We start from the raw sequence: 23,093 nt of genomic DNA, 5'->3' as shown, positions 1-23,093 counted from the left end.
CCCTGTCATCTAAACATTCCTCTTCTTTGAAGAACTTTCTTTGCTGCAATTGCTGAAAAGAAAAAAATAATTTAAAAACTCAATGCACAAGACTACCTAGGCTGAATTACATTTGCTGCCAGAAGAAGAAAACATCATTGTCTCATCACAGTTCATTTAATCTGAGAGGAAGCACAAATGAGGCTTCTAATTTCTGAAGGAGATGAGACTCGAAACCAAATACATCTGTAGATTGATAAGTATTCCAGGGAAAATCTTGAAAACAATATGTAAATTCTTTCTGTACCATTTTCTTTATGGGCAGAGGGAAAAAAATTTTTCCCCTTAGCCTCTAACATATTATGTAACTTCACTTTGAACAAAAGGGTATTAGAAAGTGGTACATTCTAACTGGCTACACCTTTCCAGACAAGGTCTTAAAACAGTCAGAAATGAAAGAAAGAAAAAGCACATCCAAATACATGCTAAAAGAAGTGATGTGCATTCATTGTCCAATAACCTTCATACAAATCCAATACATACAACAGCACACGGTTCAATAAACTTGGTAGGCATTCCTGTATTAACAAAATATACATTTTGGCCTCATAAAATTATTGGCTGCATTAGAGTATTTCTCTCTGTAAAGGAAATTTCTACTTGTGTATATTGTCTAGACATACAAAAAGAAAACAGAACCTTCTGAAGTGAGTACAGTACATTTCCAATAGCTATAATTCCAACCTTTTTTTCTAGCTTATCCTGGTTTTGTTAATTTCAGAAGACAAATTTTTAAAAAATATGGAAACCCCCACTGCTTTCTAAGGAGAAACACTGGTTTTCTAAATTTCAAAATTACTTTAAGACTGACATAACTTCTATATGTATAGTATAGGTTCACTTCTGAAAGGCTGGAACAAATCTTTTATTACACACAACGGTTTAGTGAACCATTCAATAAACCCAGGGATAAGTTTTGTGACAGAAAAAGAGTATGACCTTTAATAAGGTTTGTTTATCTTCACAGCTTGAAGATCTACAGTTGTCCATGGCCTGCAGCCAGGTAATCTGGCCGTGTACTATTGAAGTCTTCATAATCAAAGCTTCCCACTGCTTTAAATAAAATGTGGAACCAGTCTTTACTGTTTCAAAATAACCCTTCAAAACTTCTAAGAGGTGGGCATATAGTTATCCAAATCCCACCAAAATATTATCTCTACTGTTGTTGGAAACTTTGACTGAAAAACGGACCAGCACTTCACTGCTTTTTGTGGTATAAAAGCAAGGTTGTCTGTAGCTTCTGCCCAGGAAAACGTGGGATGCAGTAGTAAGAGACTCCGGGAATAAGGATTCAGAGAGGTGGCTATATATCAGGTACAGTGGCAGAGATTCATAAAACTTCAAAGGAGAAGCTCTGGGTTAAGAATGATTACTGGGAGGAAGAGAGATTCATGATTTTGAGACAGATAGGACTATAAGAAGAGAAGGAAAGGCTACAAACACAGACTGTTTCCTCTTCTGTGTTTGTTCTGAAGCCTGAACAGTCTATTGCAGCTATTATATCCACAAATAAAGAACAAGTGAGAAGATACAGGATATAACGGAGAAGAAAATTATGGAAGCTGCAGGAAATATAAGGATATACACTGAAGGCAGGCTAGGGAAAGGTACACCTTGATCTAACACATAAAAAAAAGCGAACATAAGACCAAGAAGGAAAAAAGAAATGTAACACAAGACATTCAAAAAGAAAGTTAACCAATAATATAACCACAATCACATTAACCTCCCCTGTTCCACCTAAACTTAAATTAAACATAATTACTTAATTTCCTTACTATGCAGAAAGGCCTGGAGGAAATGGTGTGATATAACAGTTTTGGTTTGTTGCTTTTTAAATCTGAGCCAGTAGATTCAATCTGTTCAGCAAAAATGTTCTGACATAATAGAACTATGTCAGAACAATAAATTTTAGGGTTTTTCCCCTCTAATTATTTTTTTCCTGTTTATTTCCTAACACTAGCAGATTTTTATCCTGTAAACATGTACTCTTAACAGAACATAACCAAATGAAGCTTCAGATTTACTTAAGCTTTTTGTATCTTAAACTTTCTTAGTTCCAGTAGGACTTCTTCCACGTGGTAAAGAGGAAGTGAAAATTAGTTATGGCCTCCATAAAACAGAACTGAAGAGCACCTTATACTATATTTTATTTTGAAAAAAAAGAAGGAAAGAAAAAAGAAAGATGGAAGAAAAAAGAGGAAAGAAAAAAGACAATGAAAGAAAGAAAATGCAGTAAAAGAAAAATTCTGTAAGATTACGAGGAAATGATACAAACATCAAGTTTTCAAATTTTTATCTCCAGTCTATTCATATGCCAACTCATTTATTATTGAAGCATGACTTCCTGAACAATTTACAACATATTCCCTGTTAATGAAATTATTCAGATATATGCAAGAAATACTAGAACTAAGTATTACTACAAATGTTTTTCCTATCAGAACACTCAGACAGCATAAAGAAAGCATCATGCAACAATTCTGCCTGACAACGTACTCAGAACTCAAGAGCCACGGGACTTGTTGAAATTACTTGTTTGTATCTACAGTATGAGACACTCATCCAAGTCTTTTTGTCCACATATGAAGTGAGATACTGTCTCTGTTTAAAATAATAATAATTTTGCTATTGATTTCAATGAAACCACAATTCTGAACACTGTACTCAGTTTCTCTCAGGGCTTAGAGAGATTCTTCAAAAAAAAGCACCACCTAATCAGGCAAACTACACCACAGGGTTGCAACTCATTATAGTCAATTTTCATGTGGCAAAGGGAAGAAATTCTGTGGGAAAACAGTGCTGTTTACCTAGTGCAAGAATTTGCACCAATTCAATCTGAAGCGCTCATCAACAAGTGTTCTTTTTGACAGATTTCTGATGTTACAGTAGAAAACGGGTAGTTTTTTCATTGTTTCACTTACTAATCTCATTATGGCAGCTATTCATAGCCCATTTTCATCGCCTTGCAAAGAGAGCGATGCACACAGAAGCATTAGCATATGAAACGTCAGCAAAAACATTTTTACATTACTGCAATTATCTGCAATTACAAAATGAGACTTGGCGTGCTTCTATCCGTGCTATTTTTTTCCTGATTTACTCCCATATAGCTGTATATTTATATAGTATATATATATATGTATATAGTATAAAGATAGGCAATTTCCCCAATGGACTGAGTTTATCTAAAGGCACGGCTGCCTGGAGCACCTCACTCTCTTGATACAGACTGACAACCGCCACCCCAGCGGCTCTCACACAGGATCCTGCACTGCCCACACATTTAAGCCCCAGGCTGTACCCAGCCACTACCATCGAGCAGCTTCTTCCCCAGCTGAAATGCAACCAACAATCCAGCAAAGAACTTGCTGAAACAGCGAAGAGCTTTTAGGCCTTTCGAGTAAAAAAGCTGCTCCAAAGGCCAAGGAGGCCCGAGACGCTGCTGCGCACCCCCCTTGCCCTCAGAGGGCACAGCCAGGGAGCCGCGGCGAGCGCCCGGCCGCAGGCAGGCTGAAGCTGAGCCCGGCCCCCGGCCCGCCGGCCCCCACCGCCGCAGCGGCGCCCCCGCGCACGGCCCGGGCCGCACCCGGCGGTAACGGGCACCGGGCACCGGGCACCGCCCCCGCCCCGCGCCTGCGCGCCTGCCGGCGCATGCGCACGTGCCCCGCGCCTCGGCGGAGCGGTGCGAGAGCGCCCCGGCGCCCTGCCCCGGCCTGCCCGCCCGCCGCCCTGTCCCCCTTGCCGGCCGCCGGGCAGCGCCCCTGCTTCGGGCGGGTGAGTAACGGCAGCGGCCCGCGGAGCGCCGGTCCTGGCGGCCCTCCCCGGGCCTCGGCTGCGCCCCGAGCGCCGCTGCCGGCCCCGGCGGCTGGGGAAGGGGCGGCGAGGAGACGGGTCGGGACGGGCGCCGTGACGTAGCCCCCGGGCCCCTCGGGTGTGGGCGCTGCTGGGGCGCTCCGCGGGGCCGGGAGAGGAGGGGAGGGCGCCCGCCCGCGGCCGTTGCCGTTACCGGAGGGTGCGGACGCGCCCCTCGGGCCGTGCCCCCTCGAAGGGCTCTCGCTGCGCCTCCCGCCCGCGGAGGGGCTCGGCTTGCGGCAGGGGCTGCGGCGGGGCTGAGAGCGCCGGCGCTTGGCGCGCCAGGCTTGGAGGAGCGCGTGGGCGCTGGCTCGGGCCGGGGCTCCCTGCGCTGCCGTCGGGCTGTTAGGCCGCCCGGCCCCGCGCCGCGCTGCCCCGGAGGCCGGGAGGGCTGGCCGGGGGCGGCTGCGGGAGGCCGCGCTCGGGTCAGGGCCGGCAGCCCCGCAGGGTTAGGGGTGTGTGCCAGTGGCCTTCCCAAGCAGGAGGCCGCTGGCACGTTGAAATCAAATACTCTTCTACGTTAAATACAATTTAATGCTGGAGGCTGGCTCACCACGTTTAGAACAAAGAAGTTGCAGCAGGGTTGGGTTTTGTTCTTGCTGCTATCTTTCTTAAGTTCAAACCCGATTAGTGAGAAATTCATGTTCCCTGTTTTGTGGGTGATAGTTACCCATGTTAGAATGGTCAGATTCCAGTACCCCTTCCTAAATTGGATGGACCGAAAAGAAGCCCTGTATTACTGGAAGTGCTTAAAAATGTGTGTATTTAGCATGTAAGCGCAGCTATAAAGTGTCTGCGTGCCATATGTAATGTCTTCTTCCGTCTTTAATGATTTTCAAGGCTTTTTTAAAAAGTCTTCAGAAAAAGACCTTTCTTATTCAGGCAAGTTTTGGGAAATTTCCCAGTTTTTCTAATACTAGAAATACTCCTGAGGCACTCACCAAGGTGGTCAGCTGCAGTTAATTTTTTTTTATTATTATTATTTGTGTTCCCCAGGCCAGAATGTGCTATATAAATGTGGTGGTTTGGACAGACTCCTGTCAGCCCTTAGGGAAGTTTACTAAAATCTCACCTGGTCAGTCACTTGGGAACCAAAGTAGTGTTTCTGGGTGCACATGTGCACTGTAGCTCTAGAACGAGGGCCTAGCTAGAAGCTTCCGCTCTGTTTAGAGCTGATCTGTTACTTCAGAGTTTTCAGGTTCTTTGAGGTGGGAAATCTTAAGAGAAGCTAAGCTTAGAAAACTTAGCTGAGAAGCTTTGATACTAGCCATGAGCTGTCAACCTCAGTGACTTTAGGATGGTGTTACCCTTGCATCAATAGTCAGGTTTTCAGAGTTCTTTTCTGTATTGCACTTTCATTTCTTACATTTAGGGAACATCAAAACATAAATTACAGTTTTTGCTGGTTCTTACTAAAATAGATACATCTGTTTTATCTGAACATACTTTTTTTGCATTGAGTATTTCTCTTTTGGGATCAGTAAAACTGGAAAAAAACAACCGATGGGTCAGGGTGTTGAAACTAGAGCTACCATATCACCAAAATGATCCAGAGTAAATAAACTCCTTTTGTTTTTCCCTAGCTAAAGAAACATCCATATTCTGGGAAATGGGATGGGAGGAAAAGCTCTGTTGTCATCTGTCCATCTGTATGCTTTTTTCTTCACATAGTGAAAATGACAAGCAGATTTGCCTGCAGGATAAGTTAAAGCTATAAAAAGCAGCAGTGAGGGATGAAAAAACCCCACATCAAAGTATGAGCTTGAATGGGAGAGGTTATCCAGTCTCGTGCTGTTAAGATTGGGGAACAGTTTAGAAACAAATTAATTTGGAACAGGGATAGTCATAGAGGGATGAATGTGCTATTAAGCCTATACAGCAGCTTATAAACAAAAAGTAAAATAGCTGTGTAAGGTTTTTCTGTTGAAGGGGACTGAATGTTCTAGAAATATAGGTTCTACCCTTTCATGGTAAAGCTTCATGCTTTTCTGATGTGTGATGAAGGAAATTGTAGTGTCTGTAATGATAAAAGGAGAAACCAAAAGATATCAATTAACTTCTGTGCTTTCAGTCTGGACCTGAAGGTAACAATTGATCATCTGGAGAATTGCATGTGGTAGTGAAGAGCACATTGAGAGAGCTACCTGAAGATACTGACATCTTCAAGCACCTTTCAGTGGAAAATTTGCCAAAGAACTTTCCAGTATAGAGCGACTGGGTGATTAAAAAATCCCAAGTGTAATGCACAAAGAAAACAATGTTGATTTTACAGTAATGAACTATGAGCACATATTTACCACTCTGGAACTAGATTTAGGGATGGTGATGATAATTCTGTAGTCGGGTGGGCTGAATTGATAGCAGAAATCTTTGGAAAAGGGATAGTGGGCAAAATCTACCAAAAAAAAAAAAAAGGGGTAAAAGGGTAACTTTATGTCCTGGATGCATGTTGAAAGACACTGGATTCAAATGTGTTCCCTCAGTCTCAGAAAGGAAGGATGTAGTAGAGCTGAAACTGTACAGAAAAGAAACACCTCAAAAATGTTTAAATGTATCCTGTGATAGCGATGCAATATGCAGACTAGACAGACTGGAAATTTCACCAAAGGAAAACTCAGAGCATCTGATAGAAGCAATTAAATCGTTAATGAAGTTGAAAATGTAAATAATAATAGATAGATGAAAACAAATGCTTGCTTACTATCCCTTCTAATTCAAGAACTAGGGGCATCAAATTAAAGTAGCAGGTGATGTCTAAATGGAAGGTGTCCTTTCATATTTTACAAAGAAATGACCTTTTGTTCAGGAGCTCTGATCCACAAATGGCTGAAGAAGCCTAACTATTCTGGTAGAGCGTTGCTCTACATTGGACCTGTTCTTTGCCCATAGGCAGAGACTGGTGATCTGAACTAACTTGTTGTTCCTTCTGACCTGTTACAGACAGATTTATTTTTTTTTTTTCTTTTAAAATGTATTCACTAGGCAAGAGAAAGAGTTTGAAATACTTAGATTTTTAGCTGGTACACTAACATGGGTCAACAAACTTGGCGTTAGAATCCAAAAGCTGCTACTAGTTAACAGGACATCATACGAGTCAGAGGAACTGTGTGGGGGGTTTTAATCTTTAATCAGGCTTTTTCCTACTGAGAAAGGGAATTGCTGTTAGATACAAATGCACCCAACAGTCCAGGGCAAGATACTGCATAAGCATGTAGGAATGACCAGTGTACTTCAGTAAACTGAAGTCAAATTCTAAAATTTGGATGTCCATGACAGAAATACAAATCACAGCTGTGCTATTTCTAATGGCTTTTGAATCGGAAGCGTATTCTAAGATTTTTTTTTCCAGTTCCAAGGATAGACATAACTTCAGGTGGCTGTCTCACATGGCATGTTTGCTCAGTCTGTTTCCCTGGTATTACCATTCTGCTATGGCACTAGCACTGATGAGAGTAATTTATCTGTCACTGTCTCTGAAGAGTAGCTCTAAACAAGATTAAATGACATAATGCAGGCGTTGCCAACCTGTATCTCTTCAACGCAGCTTTTACAGTATAGGTATCAATGCCAGGGCCTAATTATGTAATCATCGAGACTGTCTCCTCAAAACACAAGCCTTTACCATAGGTATCATTTACTTGTTCTAAAAATCTTTTACTTTGATGCTGAGTCTCTCTACAACCATACTAGAGGTTCATAATATGCTGTGGTAGACAAGGGTCTGTCCTGATGCTAGTCAAATTTTAGTAAGCACGTGGCTCATTTTTTAGTACACTTTTATGATAAATGCTCCATTAAAAAATACTTTTGAAACAAAAGCATAGAGGACTAAGGTCAATTTTTGACGCTTCAGAAAAAGCACTTTATGATAATGAAATCTTGATGTCATAGAGGTGGGATTTAGTAGCAGATATGTCAAGCAAAGAATAAAAAGCAACAGTTTCTTATAGGAAAGTCTGAATGGAAGACCTTAAGATCATTCCAATTATAGACATTACAGTCATAAATTCTTTTTTACAGAAGAGATGAGATAAAATAATACTTGCAGAAGTAATTTATCCCTGGCAGTCCTGTATGTTGTGTGATCAACATAGGTAGAATATGGGTTAAAGAAGACTGAACGCATTAATGCATTAGCCAGGTGTATAATACTGTTCCCTTTTAAAAAAATAATAATCGTGACCCTTTAGAAAAACTTCAGTTTTTCTGATCTGAAAACGGAGTTAAACTCCCAGGGATGGGTAGCATGATAGACTAGAAAGAAGACTGAAAAAGTCAGGAAAAATAGTAGAAGTAGTTTGAGTGTATTTGAAGTTAATTTCTTATTAGAAGAAAAATGTTCTGGACTCCAAAAAATCTCTTTGACAGACTTCTAGGATCTTGGATGAATTGTGAGCTACAGACAAAAAACCTGTAATTTGATGTAAACTGATGTGAGAACTGTTAATGAAAAGTCTTAAGTGAAGTACTATAAGCATATATGATGTAAAATCATTTTCCCCTGATAGTAGCTAAAGGTGTCATTTCACAATCCAGTTGGGCAAAATAAGCAGCATAATTTTTGTGCTCTTTCCTTCCCCCATCTGTGCTATTGACTCTTGGCATTAGTGCTGTGATATTCATTCAGCTGAGTCAGCTCTCTAACAAGATGAAAGTTCATAGAGCGGGGTTTTTTTGTTGTTTATTTTTGAGGTGTTAACAGGGTTTTGCTGTTGGAAGTGTACAAGTGACCTTACTGTGAAAACCAGATGTATCCTGGAGGTAACTAAAAGTAGACAGCAGTATGAACAGATTAAGGTTGGAAATGGAAGTGGAATCTCACTTTTTGGCTGTGCCATAATGCTAACCTAATTCAGGCTGTATTGTTAAAAAGCACCTTCTAAAATTCCTTATCTAAAATTATCACAGTTGTAACAAATAGTGTTGTGACAACTGATCGATGTGTTAATGCACTTTAACAGTAGTAAAGACCTTGGTTCTTGGAAATTAAGTTGAGATATACACAGGTCATTTTATAAAGTAAGATTCTAAAATTTGGAGGTCAGTGACAGAAATACAAAATCACAACTGTACTACATCTGATGGCTATTGAATTAGAAATTTATTGTAAGATTTTTCAGTCAGTTTAGTGTTGTCAGTTTTATGCTTTTTCCACATAATTCTGTGGTAACCTATATTTTGTTAATCCTGTTCTCTGGCTCCCTTGTGTTTAATGTTGAACAGGAATTAAAGTAATAGATACAGTAATCAGGCATTCTGTTATACTGATTTTCTTCCGCCTACTTTCAGGGCTCAAATCTTCCTGTATACTATTGGTGGTGTTTTGAACATAGCCCTAGAATTCTACGTGGTGTCACACAGCCGTGACATTGTACTAATGGGCTGCCAGCAGCTAACTTCCAGGCTTTTTGGTTGAGGTACATCCTTAATGCTATGCTGGGTTTTGTTTGCATAATTCAGCAAACAAATCAGAATTTTAGATTTGTAAAGTGGCAAAGCATCATTGTTTCAAGTTTAATTTGCCAGAGTATTTAGTCACTGTATTGGTTAACTAAACACAAAGTGGTTGGTCCAAAGCCAGTAAATAGCTTAGTAAATGAAACCTGTATTCTGAACATAAGCTGTACTTCTGTCATATCCCATTTTGTCCTTTAGTTCTGCTACGTTATTCTCCTTTCATGACTTCAGCTTTTTTTCTTCTGTTTTCTGTGCTATTTCTGTTAGACTTGTCAAAGTGTTGTAGTTCTGAAATAATGTAACCAGAATTTCCATTTCATGGGTTTTATTTGCATTAGGAATACAATGAATTTCAAAACTAAAATGTTTTCTGAAACATGCGAGTCCTTGGGGGTAGAGCCTCAGAACCTGACACAGTCTCAACCGCAGAAATGGGGTTTTGTCCATGTCCATCCCCACCCTGCCAAAGATGGTTAGTTATGCAGTCAGTGTATGAGACACATTTGTCTCCGTATTATTTCTGTTATGTAGAAACTTTGTGAAGCATTTCATACTGTTGAATTAAGTAATAAAAATTCTGACTTCAAGTTATTTATCTTTTGATCAGTTGCGGCCAGATTCCTTCTGTTCGGATTCTGAACTATGACATCATGGCAAGATTTCGCAGAAGAACATGCATCATTTTGTTGCTTTTTATTTTGTTTATTTGCTCCATAATGATGGCTTTGAAGACTCTGAGACCTGACAGAGCTGGCTTTGGGGATCCCTTTGGACTTGGTTTGTTGCCTGAGCTTCAACAACGGACGGTGCTCTTAGACAATAAACAGAATTCACTAAATAGGGTTCAAGGAGATACTGTAACGCGTGTCAGTAATTTGCATAGTATCACAGTCAATACTGTGAAAGCATCTATGCCTCCTATAAACAAGCTAGAAGAAGAACTGTCTTCTCCTAACTATAACTTTCACATATTCTACTATAGTTGGTTTGGGAATCCACAGTTTGATGGTAAATATATTCACTGGAACCATCCGTTGTTGCCACACTGGGATCCCAAAATTGCAAACAATTATCCAAAGGGACGGCATAATCCTCCTGAGGACATTGGGGCCAACTTTTATCCTGAACTTGGATCTTACAGTTCCAAAGACCCTTCTGTCATAGAAGCCCACATGAAACAAATGCGTTCAGCTTCAACTGGTAATGAATGTTAACATTTCAGCATGTTGTTCATTTATCCAGCCTTAAATATGTGAATGAACACAACTGACCCATTCTTCCATTTTTCTATGTAATTCTGGAAATGTCTGAAACAAGGAAATGTGTTTGTATTTCTGAGTTTTAACCCCCAACTGAAACCTGCATCTTCAGAGCTGTCTGATGAGTGTAACAGCACAGAAACATAAGAACCGTATTTGTTATCCTGTAGGTGCACATGTTCCATGAGTTACTGTTAAGCACTGACAACATAACGTAGAAAATAGAGAAACCATTACTAGATACATTGCCTATGTATTTTATCTTTGGGAATGAATCCTTCAGTTTTAAGAACAGGTTTCAGTAAATCATGTTAACATGGTTATGGCTGTTGAAATAGGAGTGGGTTTTGTGTTTTTTTTTTTTCCCCTGAATTCTCTGTGTGTAATAATTTGTATTAATTCATATGTCAAAGAGCATGTAGGATTATAGCTTTTATACAATACATGTTTTATGCAGTGTATTTATAGGTGTTCTCATTAGCTATGGAAATGTCTAATCCAAACCTTCATGAACTCAGGTATGATAGTTTCAGCGTACCTAATGATAGTTTGTTTCTTTGTCCAAAACTATATTTTTGCTAAAACAAATTGATGTTCCCTTCCTTAAATGAGATACGTAAGAATATTCAATATATTTTGGGTCTCATTCTTTGATGTTGGGCTTTCTGGTCAACTTTTAAAGATGTTCATTATCTTTAAAATAAGCAGACATATAGGCTAATACAAAGCTCTGAACAACCTCTGTAAATGTAGTTGGAGCAAAGTGACCAGAGCTCATAGCATTTTTTAGAGTGCTGTTCACTTTGAATTTAATCACTTTGGTTCACCTAATCATTAAGGTTTTATGTAATTGTTCCCAATAGTGGTGTTTACTTGTATAGTGTTTACTTCTTGCTTATACTTTTCTCCTGGTTTTTAACTTAACCTGTTTTGTACAAGGGTTAACACAAACATAGGAAATTTCTAATCCTTTTCAGTAATACAATAACTATTAACAGGAACACCAGCAACAGTGGGAAGACGGTTGCAGGGAAATCTCAGGTATTACTGACCAGTAAGCACTTTTTTAGTCTTACCTAAAGCAAAATAATGCATGTGATGAAAGCAGAAGAATCTGTGGTGTTTCTCATCCTGTTAATACAAATGTCTGATAAAGCTGAACTGCTGGTGGAAAAGGTGCCAAATACTAGGAAAAATGCTTTGCAAAATTAGGTGGTTGTTTTTTTTTTTTAGTAGCTTGAGTTAGTTTTCCATTCAAAACTCAGCAATGTGAATGAGTAGTTCTTGCTTCCTATGACGTAGTCTTTGTAACACATTACTTCAAATCAAAATCAAAAGTGATTTCTTTTTTCTGCTGTTATTCTAACCTATGGATTTAAGTGCACTTGAATTTGTTCTCTTCTGTCTAGATTTGACCAACATAAATAATGAGCTTTTTTCCCCTCAGGTCATTGTTTCAAATATTGTATATCTTTTTTTAATAAGAATTATGCTTTGTTTGGTTTTTTTTTTTTGTGTACTGTGAGGTTGACTATTTACAGTTTCTTCTTTTTTTCTCTTAGCCAATGTCTAATCCATGACTGGATTTTACATTCTGTAAAATAATAATTTTTCTTCTAGCCATTTTTGAGGCATTATCAAGGATCTTACAACAGGAGAAAAATGTAAGTGGTTCTTTCAGCCAATATTGTGTAATGATCAAAGGTATATAAGAGATTGGAGCAGCAGAAGTCTCATACAATGCTTCATTGTTTTCTTCTTATATTTTACAATTCTTTATTAATTTCCTGATTTTTAACAAATCAATACAACAGTTACTATTCCTCACATTGCTTGGAGAAATATATGTTTTTTGCACCAGCCTATATTTGTGGTAGTCCAATTTGAAGTTCTCCATTTTTCTTGAATGACAACTTTGGTTTCAACCATGTTTATGCTATTGTTTTTGGCATCGAATCCATCCTTTTTTAGACTCCTGAAGTGGTACATTATATTTTAACTATAGGGAAGCAAATATTAAGTAGTCTTTCTCAGAAGAAGACCAATGCAAACATGAGTTTAGGTTCCTTGACAAACAGTTTGGTCTCCTGAACTTTTCCACGTTTCCTAAACGTGTAGAAGAGGGTCTTGACAGATGTTGTGTTCAGGATACCTTGAGTGTACCTTGAGTTTGTTGCTGCTGTTCTACGTGTCCTTTACAACTTACTCATTTGAATGTTGTCCTTTTCTTTTGTGTGAGATAGAATATAGGGTTATAAAATATAAAATACTGCATTTTTCTTGTGCTTTAGCAGACTTGATTCTCTTTTTGATAAAAATGTGAAGTGTATGCTGAGGGTAGTTGAACTACTTTATGTAGTGAGCTCAAATTTCTGATTTTGAAGTTAGAAGATGATTGTGTATTCACTCTAATTTATGCTTTCTTTGTCATAATTTTGGATTTGTTTGTTTGGAAATTGTTAGTCAGAAATGTTACAGTGTTAGTAACATAGATGGCATTTAAAATATATACTTCCCTATTTCAGTGACCTGATTCGTGTACTTAAATCTTTACCTAGTTAAAAAGAATCTCATTGACTTATTCTTCCATATGTTTTAAATAGTATTGTTAGGAAAATATTCCTACATTGATATTTCATGTATTTCTTTCTGTCTTATCTTCTTCCTGATACCTTTTCCAGCTACACACTTAAAAGGACTAACTTACTTATCTCACAGCATTTTATTTCAGAAGGAAAGGGTTTGGCATTTCTGAGGAAGCCATGTGTTCTTTTGCTTTCATGGAGAGCATCAGGAAAATTTACAGTACAGGGACATTTTATTTGTTGTCATTGTCTTTGACAGGAATAGTAACATCCTTAAATTATTGAGTTACTCAAGCATATTTTTAGGTAATAAATTTAAAAACTAATTTCACATGACTGGAAGGGTAGTTTACACCATAGTAACTTCTTTTAGCAAGAAGGAGGTTGCGAAAATACAGTCACTGTTGTTAGTATGAAATGGTTGTATTATAGTAGAGCCAAAGGTGCAATGCAGTAATATGGTGGGGAATAAAGTTTCATAAAATAAAGAACCTCTTCCATTGCATGCATAGTCGTCATCTTTTGAGTATGTTCTAACCCTATGTATCTTGATATTCTCTGGCTCTGCTGTGGCATAGCTATAATGCCTTAGTTGGGAGCATTCTTCTATTCTTGGTACAACCTGGAGGTTAGGACACTGCTTGAAAAGCGGGAGGGAATGGCTTTAAGTGTTAGGCTTGGGACACTGAGTATGGATCTGTTCCTTTGAGGGATGAACTTACCACTGTTTGTTGTATTTTAAACAGAGAGAGAAGTTAAAATGCATTCTGAGAACACTGAGATCTTGTAATTGCTTAAAAAGTAATTTGAAATTCTTATTTATATTATGTGCACATTTATTCATACGATGTAGCTTTTGCATATAACATTCTCATGAGTTATAATTATTGTTTTAACATACATGTTCTATGTTAAAAAGCATGTTTTAAAACTTAAGTTTCGTATTTTCAGGTGTAATAGTGCTTTCATGGTACCCGCCGGGTATGGCTGATGAAAATGGAGAACCAACTGATGATTTGGTGCCTGTTATTTTGGATTATGCACACAAATATAATCTAAAGGTAAACTATTTTTAAGGTGCATAAAATAAGACTACTTAGGAGAGTAAACCTTGCTAAGAGTTTACTACATTTGACTTGTGGTGTAGAGCAGGGAGGCTCGTCATGTAGCAGTGGCTTCTTTCTGTCTCCTGTTACGCTGCACTTCCTTTGGGTCATAGAATCAGGTGTAAGTGCCCTTTTATCACATTTCAGTGTAATTCAGACCTAAGCAACATTGCCTTATAACTAGAATAAATACCATAATCTGCCTTTTTCTCTGTTTTGGTTCAGATCTAAAGCTTAAAGACTTTTAAGGTATGGTGTGGTGGATTTTTTAATTTATTTTAATTTTTACGAACAGTTTTTAAAATTAGACCATGTTGTTTTCAAATGTGTCTTGGGAGTTGAGGAAAGTATTACATATATCAAAACATTGTGGAATACAGTGATCTATAAACTAAGTAACTTTGAGAAAGAAGAAAGACTAACCTGATTTTTTACGTTAACAGCATAACATGCTGTCCCTGATCATTGAGGTCAGGAGAATAGTATCTATGAGTAATAAAGAAGGATTCAGAAATTCTGGTTTGAATGTATGTCTTTACTCCAGAAGGCATCAGGAATACTTGCCTTGGACATTAAGGTCAGAGAGGTGCTGTTCTGACTTTAGGTTACTCCAGGCATGACAGGATAGAAAGGCTAAATTACTGGCTTCCTGAAATAGGTGAAATATCAAATCAATTAAAGATTATGTGGATTGAGCAGTAGAATGTAAAATCATGGTTTGATTTTGTTTATTTTTAGAGTAAAACTGTATTTTACCTTGGGATAAAGAAAACATGCATTGCCTTTAGTCTTGCTAAGTAATAAATTTGAGTTTTTCAATTATCTAAATAGCTGTATATGTTTCATCTCTGAAGAGTGTTGTCTGTACAGGGGGCTAAAAATACAGCCTGTTCGTTTGCTGTGGTTTCAGTTTTTCAGGCATGTTGCAGATTCCCGGAGTAGTTTCCTATTGCTGGCTGTGACTGTAGTTTCTTTGACAAGCAGGAGGAAAGTAGGAAGGTTGCATCAGATACAGAAGTAATTTTGAAACTGTTAAAAATGTGCGTGAATTCCATTATGTGATGTAAGTTGCACATATGTAATAGTAAATTATTAACAAAAAAAAAAGTTTCAGTTCCCCCAAATTTTCAAATCATCTGGTGGAACTTGCTCTTGCCCAAAACAACTTGCTAACATTCAAGTCTCTCAAAGGAGCCAAGGCAAAATGAAATAACCTACCTAAAAAACCACATGTAATACTATGGTAATGATTGGAATCTGGATGGAACTGCTATTATTGCTTGGAATAATTACTGGAATACAGATATTATGTATGGATGCTTCCAGGCAATACTACCTTCACTAATGTTTTTAAATGTTCTTATCCTAGTAAGTTATTACAGTGGAGTGTTAGGAATGTCAGTAGACCAAAACCTACGTATGAAATACTTTCCTATTGTGTCTGCTAAATACAAATCTAAAAGATACATCCTTTTGATTTGCCTGGTTTTGATAGTTGGACATGAAATAGGAAATTACGGTGCTCTTCAACCTGTCCTGTCAGTCCTAGCAATTTAGTCTAACACTGTATTTTTCTTTTAATTTGTACCTACTAGAGATAGATACTAGCTCTACAGTGGAAATCTGCTACTGCTGCAGAGTTCTTGAAGACTTTATTAAATACATTCTGCTCTAAAATTGCTTCTGAAAAACTTAATTGCTTCGATTAATGTAATATATTCTTTCATTCATTTGTATATGTGAAAACAATGGCATTTCTACATTGAAATTACTTCACATGTATAGCTTGAATAATTCCATAAGCTCCAAGCTTGAAATTCAGAGCAGCAGTACATTATATTAGATTTAGTTCAAGAGTTTATTGCTGATGATAAATCTGTAACATTTTAAATTGAAGTTTTCATATCCCGTATCTTAAAATCTATTTTGACACTGAAAACTCTCCTTGGAGAATTATCTGTAGCAAATTTAATACATTGTTTAGAAATCTAATATTAAAATTATTTATTGGTTAATCAGTTGTTTCACATTTGAATAGATGATACTGTATTTTTTTAGTTTCTGCTGTATTTTAAGTTTTCTGAAGCATATTTGCTTGCTGTAACCTCAGGAAAACAGAAAGTGTTTTGTTTTAATGTAAAAAATCTAAATATTTACGCTGTTACCAAACTTCCTTGGATCTGAAGCTTCAATCCTAGCAGTGCAGGAGATGAACTAGGGTTGGATTATTCTCAACGTAACAAAAATGGTTGATTTGTAAAGAACAATATTTAATGTGACTGGTACTTGCTTCATATAATACGCACTGCCCATGTATTTAATAGTATTTTATGTTAGTGTTGCTCTTACTTTGTTTTCATCTTTCAGGTCACTTTTCATATTGAACCTTACAAAGATAGAGATGATCGCAGTATGTACCACAATGTCAAATACATCATTGACAAGTGAGTGCTCTTAGATTGGTTTTCTTTGTGCTTTGTTACATGCTGGTTTAGGGTACTTCTGTGTATTACCTAAAGCTTGGAAGAATATATAAGAATGTGCACTGAGAGAGAAGGAAGGAATACAAAACTGTTCATATTTCAGTGGTACAAAACTCAGTCTGTTTTAGAAATATTGAAGTTGACTTTACCTAGATACTCAAATGTAAATTGCTTTCATTATTCATTAGCATCACAAGTCATGATACTTCAGATTAAAACAGTTAAAAGTATTAGCTACATGATATATAAATTAAACGTATATTTTTATAGTGACAAACAAGCAGCTAGGGCTTTAATGACCTTTAATGATTTTAATTCAGCTTGACAATTTTTTTACATCTACTAGTTGCTTTGTTTATTAATGTTACTTTAACTGTCTTACTTCATACTGAATTAGCAAATTGCCCTTCAGAGAAAACTAATACCTATAGTGCTAGTGCAGTTTGACACTAAGTTACTAAGTCCTAGTAATTTAAAATTCATTATTTAATACTTCAGTAAGTATTTAATACTTCATTGGACTGAAAATGGATATGAATTGCTATGTTTTGAAGCGCATGCACTGTCTTTTTAAATAAGCTTTTAGGAAAAGTCTGCAGCTTGGATTGTAAAACAGTATTTTCCAAACGGCAAATTTTATCTTAATGATACTTGTTTGCTTTATAGATATGGAGGCCATCCAGCCTTTTACAGACATAAGACCAGCACAGGCAGATTTCTTCCCATGTTTTATGTTTATGATTCTTATGTAACAATTCCTGAAATATGGGCAAATCTGTTAACTGTTTCTGGATCCCAGACTATTCGAAATACTCCATATGATGCATTATTCATTGGACTCCTTGTAGAAGAAAGACATAAGCATGACATTCACAGAAGTGGCTTTGACGGTATGTACACGTACTTTGCCACCAATGGCTTCTCCTATGGCTCATCTCATCATAACTGGGCGAGTTTAAAAGCCTTTTGTGATAGTAACAACTTAATGTTTATTCCAAGTGTGGGGCCAGGGTATATTGATACTAGTATCCGACCGTGGAACAACCACAACACCCGTAATCGTGTCAACGGGAAGTACTATGAAACTGCCTTCAGTGCAGCCCTTTTGGTGCGACCAGAAATTATTTCTATTACATCTTTTAATGAATGGCATGAGGGAACTCAGATTGAAAAAGCTATCCCCAAACGGACTGGGCAGGTGGTTTACCTTGATTATAAGCCCCATAAACCAAATGTTTACCTAGACCTTACTCAGAAGTGGTCTGAGAAGTACAGAAAGGAACAAGAACAGTGGCTTATGTGAGCTGTTGCTGCTTCAGTTGTTTCCTAACACGTTGACTACACTGAGAAAGAAGTTGAGAGCTGAAAAATCTTTTATTAAATGTCTTTATTACAGATAAGTTCAAATTATTATGTCTCTTGAATGTATATGCTCTACTACTGAATTTACATTTTGAAGAGTAGAAAGATAAGAATATTGACATTTCTGTCTTATTGGATATTTTAGTTCAAGAATATTCAGGGAAGATGCTGGGGTTTTATTTGGGTTTTGTGTTTTTTTTAAACCTCGTAATTTGCATGCTGAGCTTCCAGAACATCTGCGTGGGATAACTCTACGTGACCAAAGTAGAACAAAAACTTGGCATAGTTATACTTACTTCCTTTATTCTTGTAGTTGTGTTTCTAATCAAAGTGATGCTGTAATCTAATTTTTTATCCTGATAGCTTCTTGCAGGATGCATGTCTGTAATGTGTGGAATAATCTACTTCTGCTATTTTTAATGCTTTGCACACAGGGAGTTCTTGACATATGACTAGCTTGTGGTAAAAACTTTGAAGAGGTATGTGTGATGCAACACTAGTGGGTTTTGTTTAAAAAAAAAAAACAACCCAACAGTATTTGAAAGATTGAGTTCCAAAGAACTGCTGAAAGATTTCTAGTTTACTTCCATTTTTTCTGTTTGGTACATGGTACAGACTTTTGCATGTTACTGGATACTGACCAGTAACATAGTTTTTTCTATGTTACTTTGAATTTTGAAAAAATATTCCTTGAAACTGAGAGTAGAAAAGATATTTTTCAGGGGGAAAAAAAACCCTAATCAGGCAAGAAAACCCGCTTGCATTGTGATATCTTGTCTGCTAATTCACTGCAGGCACAGATCTCGTGTGTTACTTAAAATGTTTAAAGAACCTAGACCTAATATCTTACTAATCCTGCAGTAACTATAATTTTAGGAAATGCTTTTTTCTTTCAGATTTAGGAGCAGTTTGGCTTGGTAGCAATCACAGCAACTCTCCATTAGTTTAACTTGAAATCTAAGATTTCTATTTTTCATATAGTTCATACATTTTTTCCAGGATTCAGTAGAGTAGATACTAAAATGTTACCATTCAGATATCATTCAGCTCCCTACCACCACTACTGTAATACAGTGGTGTGGCTGGAAGTAAGTACTTTCAGACTTAATAATCTCACCTCTCAAATACTGTGATTATTAACTTTTTCTTAATTAAGTTTGAAGGGATCAAGTCACATGGACCCATTTCCTCAGCAATCCTTTTTTTTTTGGTGTTTTCATACAACTTCATAGAAAATTCCTGAACTTTGGAGTTGTAGAAATTGCAGTGTTCTGTTTATTGGGAGCAAAGTGTTTAATCTGTGGCAAAGTGTGTGTGGGGGTGGTTTTTTTTTTTTTCTTTCTTTGGGGTTTTTTTTTTTGTATTTATTATTTGTATGCAAGGTGCTGATCCTGTGGTTTAGCTCATATGCTGGAACTGTTGTGACCACTAGAATTCCATTGATTTCACGGAAATTACACTCCTTACTTGGTTCTCACACTAATCTGTCCATGAAGTTGTAAGGTAGATGTGAGGACTTCTGGTTAAAAAAGAAAACAAATCAAACCAGTATGTTTTTTCCAGAAACCTTTGTCATTCCAAATAAACATAAGCCAGTTGCTACAAATATTTTCTAGAGTCCTTCTGTTATGAAGAAGGTTTGTTTATGTTTCTTTCACTTATTTACAGTTTAATTCTCTTGCCATGTCTCTGCAGTTGTTAAGAGATGGTGTCATATAATGCCCTGAACTGCTTGAAAAAACTGCAGAAATTGGGTGACAGATATATAACCTGGCATGCTGAAGTGCGCCTCTAGAGCTATTGGAATCTTATTAATATATTTTTGTATTATTTTTTCATTTTCCTACTGCGTTTCTGCAAACTTTAAAGTGCTTCTGAAAGAGATGTTTGCTAACACTTATTTTGTTTTACTTATGCTCAGGTGAATAAGCTGAAGTAGATAACAGGTGTGACCAGTCACACCGTGGTGTCTGAGATGTATAAAGCACTTGCTAGACTTTTACCACTTCCAAGTTAACCACTCTCTTTATTAAGGAAACTGATTTATATATTTTTACTATAAATCCCTTAAATAGCTATACATAATTTGGGTTTATAATTTATTACATGATTATGCTTTTACAGCCCAAAGAGCTCATATCTTTATTTTAAATGTGAGGGAATGATTACATTTTTACATACCAATATCCCATATGTTAATAAAAAATCTTCTGAAATCAAATCTTTTGAAAGGACAAGTCTCTCTGTTTTCCCTTTGCTTAAACTTTTGTCATCCACCGGTCTTGTCTCACAGTAGAACTGTCTGAGCACTTTATTAGTCTTGACAACCTTGCACTTACCTTTCAGCTCCTTACTTTCACCTGGTGGCAGTTTGTTTTCTCTGTGACTATAAGAGTTGCTTATTTTGTTACTGTTTATAGAAGTATTTGTGGTAGAGTGTTGTACAACTGAGGTGATCTATCTTGTGTAAAATATCATTTATGGTAACAATGTAATGGATATTCATTACTCTGAAAGACTTCTGTAATTGCAATAAAGCAATCATTTAGCCCTTGCCTTGAAGTGGTATGGACCATGACACACTGGCGTCTAATGGGATCTTCAGAAGAATTTACAGAATTTCTGTAGAAAAGAATGAAAATTAAGTGCCTAGAAATTAACTGCCCCTGAGTACTTACTGTATTTTATGTGCTTGATGTGTTTTAAAATACAAATACGCAGTCTGATGGAGTTTAGAATTTAATTTGAATATCCTGAGAGCTGATGAAATAGCAGCTACTAGAACTACCGCACCTGCCCAGCCAATACTCTGTCTATACTTGGGGCAAATATTAGTGCTACTTCTTGTTATAGGGGATGGAGAATTTTACTGGTGGACTGCTGCTGCAGTCATGAAAGTTTTTGGAAATCTGAGCAAAACCAGGTCTGTGGGTGAGGATTTGTACGAATGCAAAAGAGTAAGGTTGTTACAAGTGCACAGTTGTTGGGGTGAAGGAGGGGGGAAGGTGATTGCCTCAAACTTTACGGTTACAGTTCAAGGAAGAAAAAAAAATCATCTCCAATGTGCAAGCAAAATTGGGAGGTAGGGAAGAATATTTATTATTAATTTCAGATCTGAAATGGAATTTAAGGAATAATCAGATACTGTTTCATTTTGGCTTCACTATTATTTCTTGACTAGTTGAAAAAATATGTAATTATTACTTTTAATTAATTGCATTTGACTCAACTTGTTATAGTATGTTACAGTACTTAGACTGACATACTACATTTATATAGATGAGGCAAGAAACACTATGGGGAGTTTTACTAGAGATCATGCCATGCTACGCCTCTGCAAATATAGAAATATCTGAAGTTATTGATCACGTACTACTGACTGAGTATCCTCAAAGGGGAAATGGGTTTTGAGACAATTAGCAAGTCTTTGTGGTAAAAGAAAACTTCTTTGTAAAAGAAAAGCTATAGGTTCGTTTCTGTTTCTCTCGGTTATGATCAAGTAAATTGTTTCAGTTCTGTGAGCTGTCTCAGAACTGAAGCTTAATACATCTTCTCTGAAATAAGAATTTATATCAAATCGTGTATAGTAGTGCATGTTTCTCAGATCTATAAACTTGTACTGAATTTTGAGGGAAGAATACATGCATATGCTGTTACTATTGTAGTGGCAAGCTATAGATTATTGTGAATGTAGTTTCTGTACTGATGTTCATTTTTTGTCTAGTGCCTTTCTTTTGAGGTGCCAATGATTTGTCTCTTAAGAGGTTGTTGAAGCAGAAGGGTCTTTAGTGAAGTCAATTTTAGTATAAAACGTGATATGTATACATTCTGCATAGTTTGAATTAAGATGTTTTACACATGGCTCTTGGGTTCTCTAAACATTTCACAAGAACGTTTTCAGCACTGTTGCTAGTAGGAGAATGTATCTCAGAGCACATGAACAAGGATGTACTGTAATTTAGAGCACTTTTTTGGTGAATCTTGTGTATCTAAAAAGAGGAAATAAAGTATTTGCAGGCAAATTATTTACCACTTAAGCTGAAATTCTCTCCCAGTCTTAAGGTATTTTATGAGTATTGGTCCTCATCTTTCTACTTGCTTAAAATAGTGTCAGTATTTCATTCTTTTACTTTTGACCAGCATGTTAAATGTTGCATAAACTGCTAAAGTGTTTGTATTTCTAAGACTTCATAGTTATAATACTCAGTAAAGGGACTCTACAAGATTATTGGCACTGTAGAAAAGCCCGATATGAATTTGGTATTGTATAGGTATGATTTTGTGGTGAATGGATAGTGTATCTTTGCTGTGTCATGGAAATGAATTTAAAAACGTATATTTCTTTTAATACCCTACCTGGCTGGGGCAGAGATGCATTTACTTACATGAATATATATTGTGTGTGTGCACGTGTGTCTATTTATGTATGTTATATATGTGCATATAACTGAAGTAAATATTTTTAAGTACTATATAATTGTATTAAAATTACAGGCTGGATTCTGCTGCTTTTAAGTAAGCAATGTTTTTAATTCCCTATGATGTTTACAAAAAAAAAAATCTAGTTACTTATGTATGAATACTTTAATGAACAATAAATAATGCCTAAAAAGTGTGATGTGTGCGATTTTTTTAATAATACCGGTTCAGAAAGTAATTTTTACTTCTCTATTACAATATATGTGTAGAACTTAGACTGACAACAGGTTTGTCACAGTGTTTTTAAACAGACGGTGCTGAAGTTTTTAGGCCTGTCTGTATACAACTTACTAGGTTACTAAGTGAGTTCACTAGTGCGTAGTGTTGCAGGTATCTTTGAGTCCCTGGTATTTTGACAAAGTAAACCTGAAGTTTACAGTTCATATGGAAGTTTAAGAGGGATGGGTGCACAAATAATTAGCCTTGCAGGGGAATGATTTACAACTAAATACTACAGTGGGGTCAAAA

General features: G+C 37.0%; 1 protein-coding gene across 1 annotated transcript; it reads left to right on the top strand.

Moving 5' to 3' along the window:
• The first annotated feature begins 3,710 nt into the window (after window positions 1–3,710).
• Window positions 3,711–22,761, top strand: MANEA (mannosidase endo-alpha). Its single transcript, XM_055714102.1, has 5 exons — window positions 3,711–3,816; window positions 9,959–10,551; window positions 14,147–14,256; window positions 16,669–16,745; window positions 17,451–22,761. Exons 2-5 carry the CDS (start codon window positions 10,002–10,004, stop codon window positions 18,085–18,087), a joined length of 1,374 nt encoding a protein of 457 aa, XP_055570077.1. The 5' UTR covers window positions 3,711–3,816; window positions 9,959–10,001; the 3' UTR covers window positions 18,088–22,761.
• Window positions 22,762–23,093: the final 332 nt, after the last annotated feature.

The sequence above is a fragment of the Falco cherrug genome, chromosome 6, assembly GCF_023634085.1.
Source record: "Falco cherrug isolate bFalChe1 chromosome 6, bFalChe1.pri, whole genome shotgun sequence".
Lineage (NCBI taxonomy): Eukaryota > Metazoa > Chordata > Aves > Falconiformes > Falconidae > Falco > Falco cherrug.
This window is presented reverse-complemented; position numbering and strand designations above follow the sequence as displayed.

Coding starts and splice junctions, on each gene's coding strand:
- MANEA (XM_055714102.1), top strand. CDS start 10,002: ATGGCAAGATTTCGCAGAAGAACATGCATCATTTTGTTGCTTTTTATT. Junction 10,552..14,146: donor AATGCGTTCAGCTTCAACTG/GTAATGAATGTT, acceptor TCGTATTTTCAG/GTGTAATAGTGCTTTCATGG. Junction 16,746..17,450: donor GTCAAATACATCATTGACAA/GTGAGTGCTCTT, acceptor TTTGCTTTATAG/ATATGGAGGCCATCCAGCCT.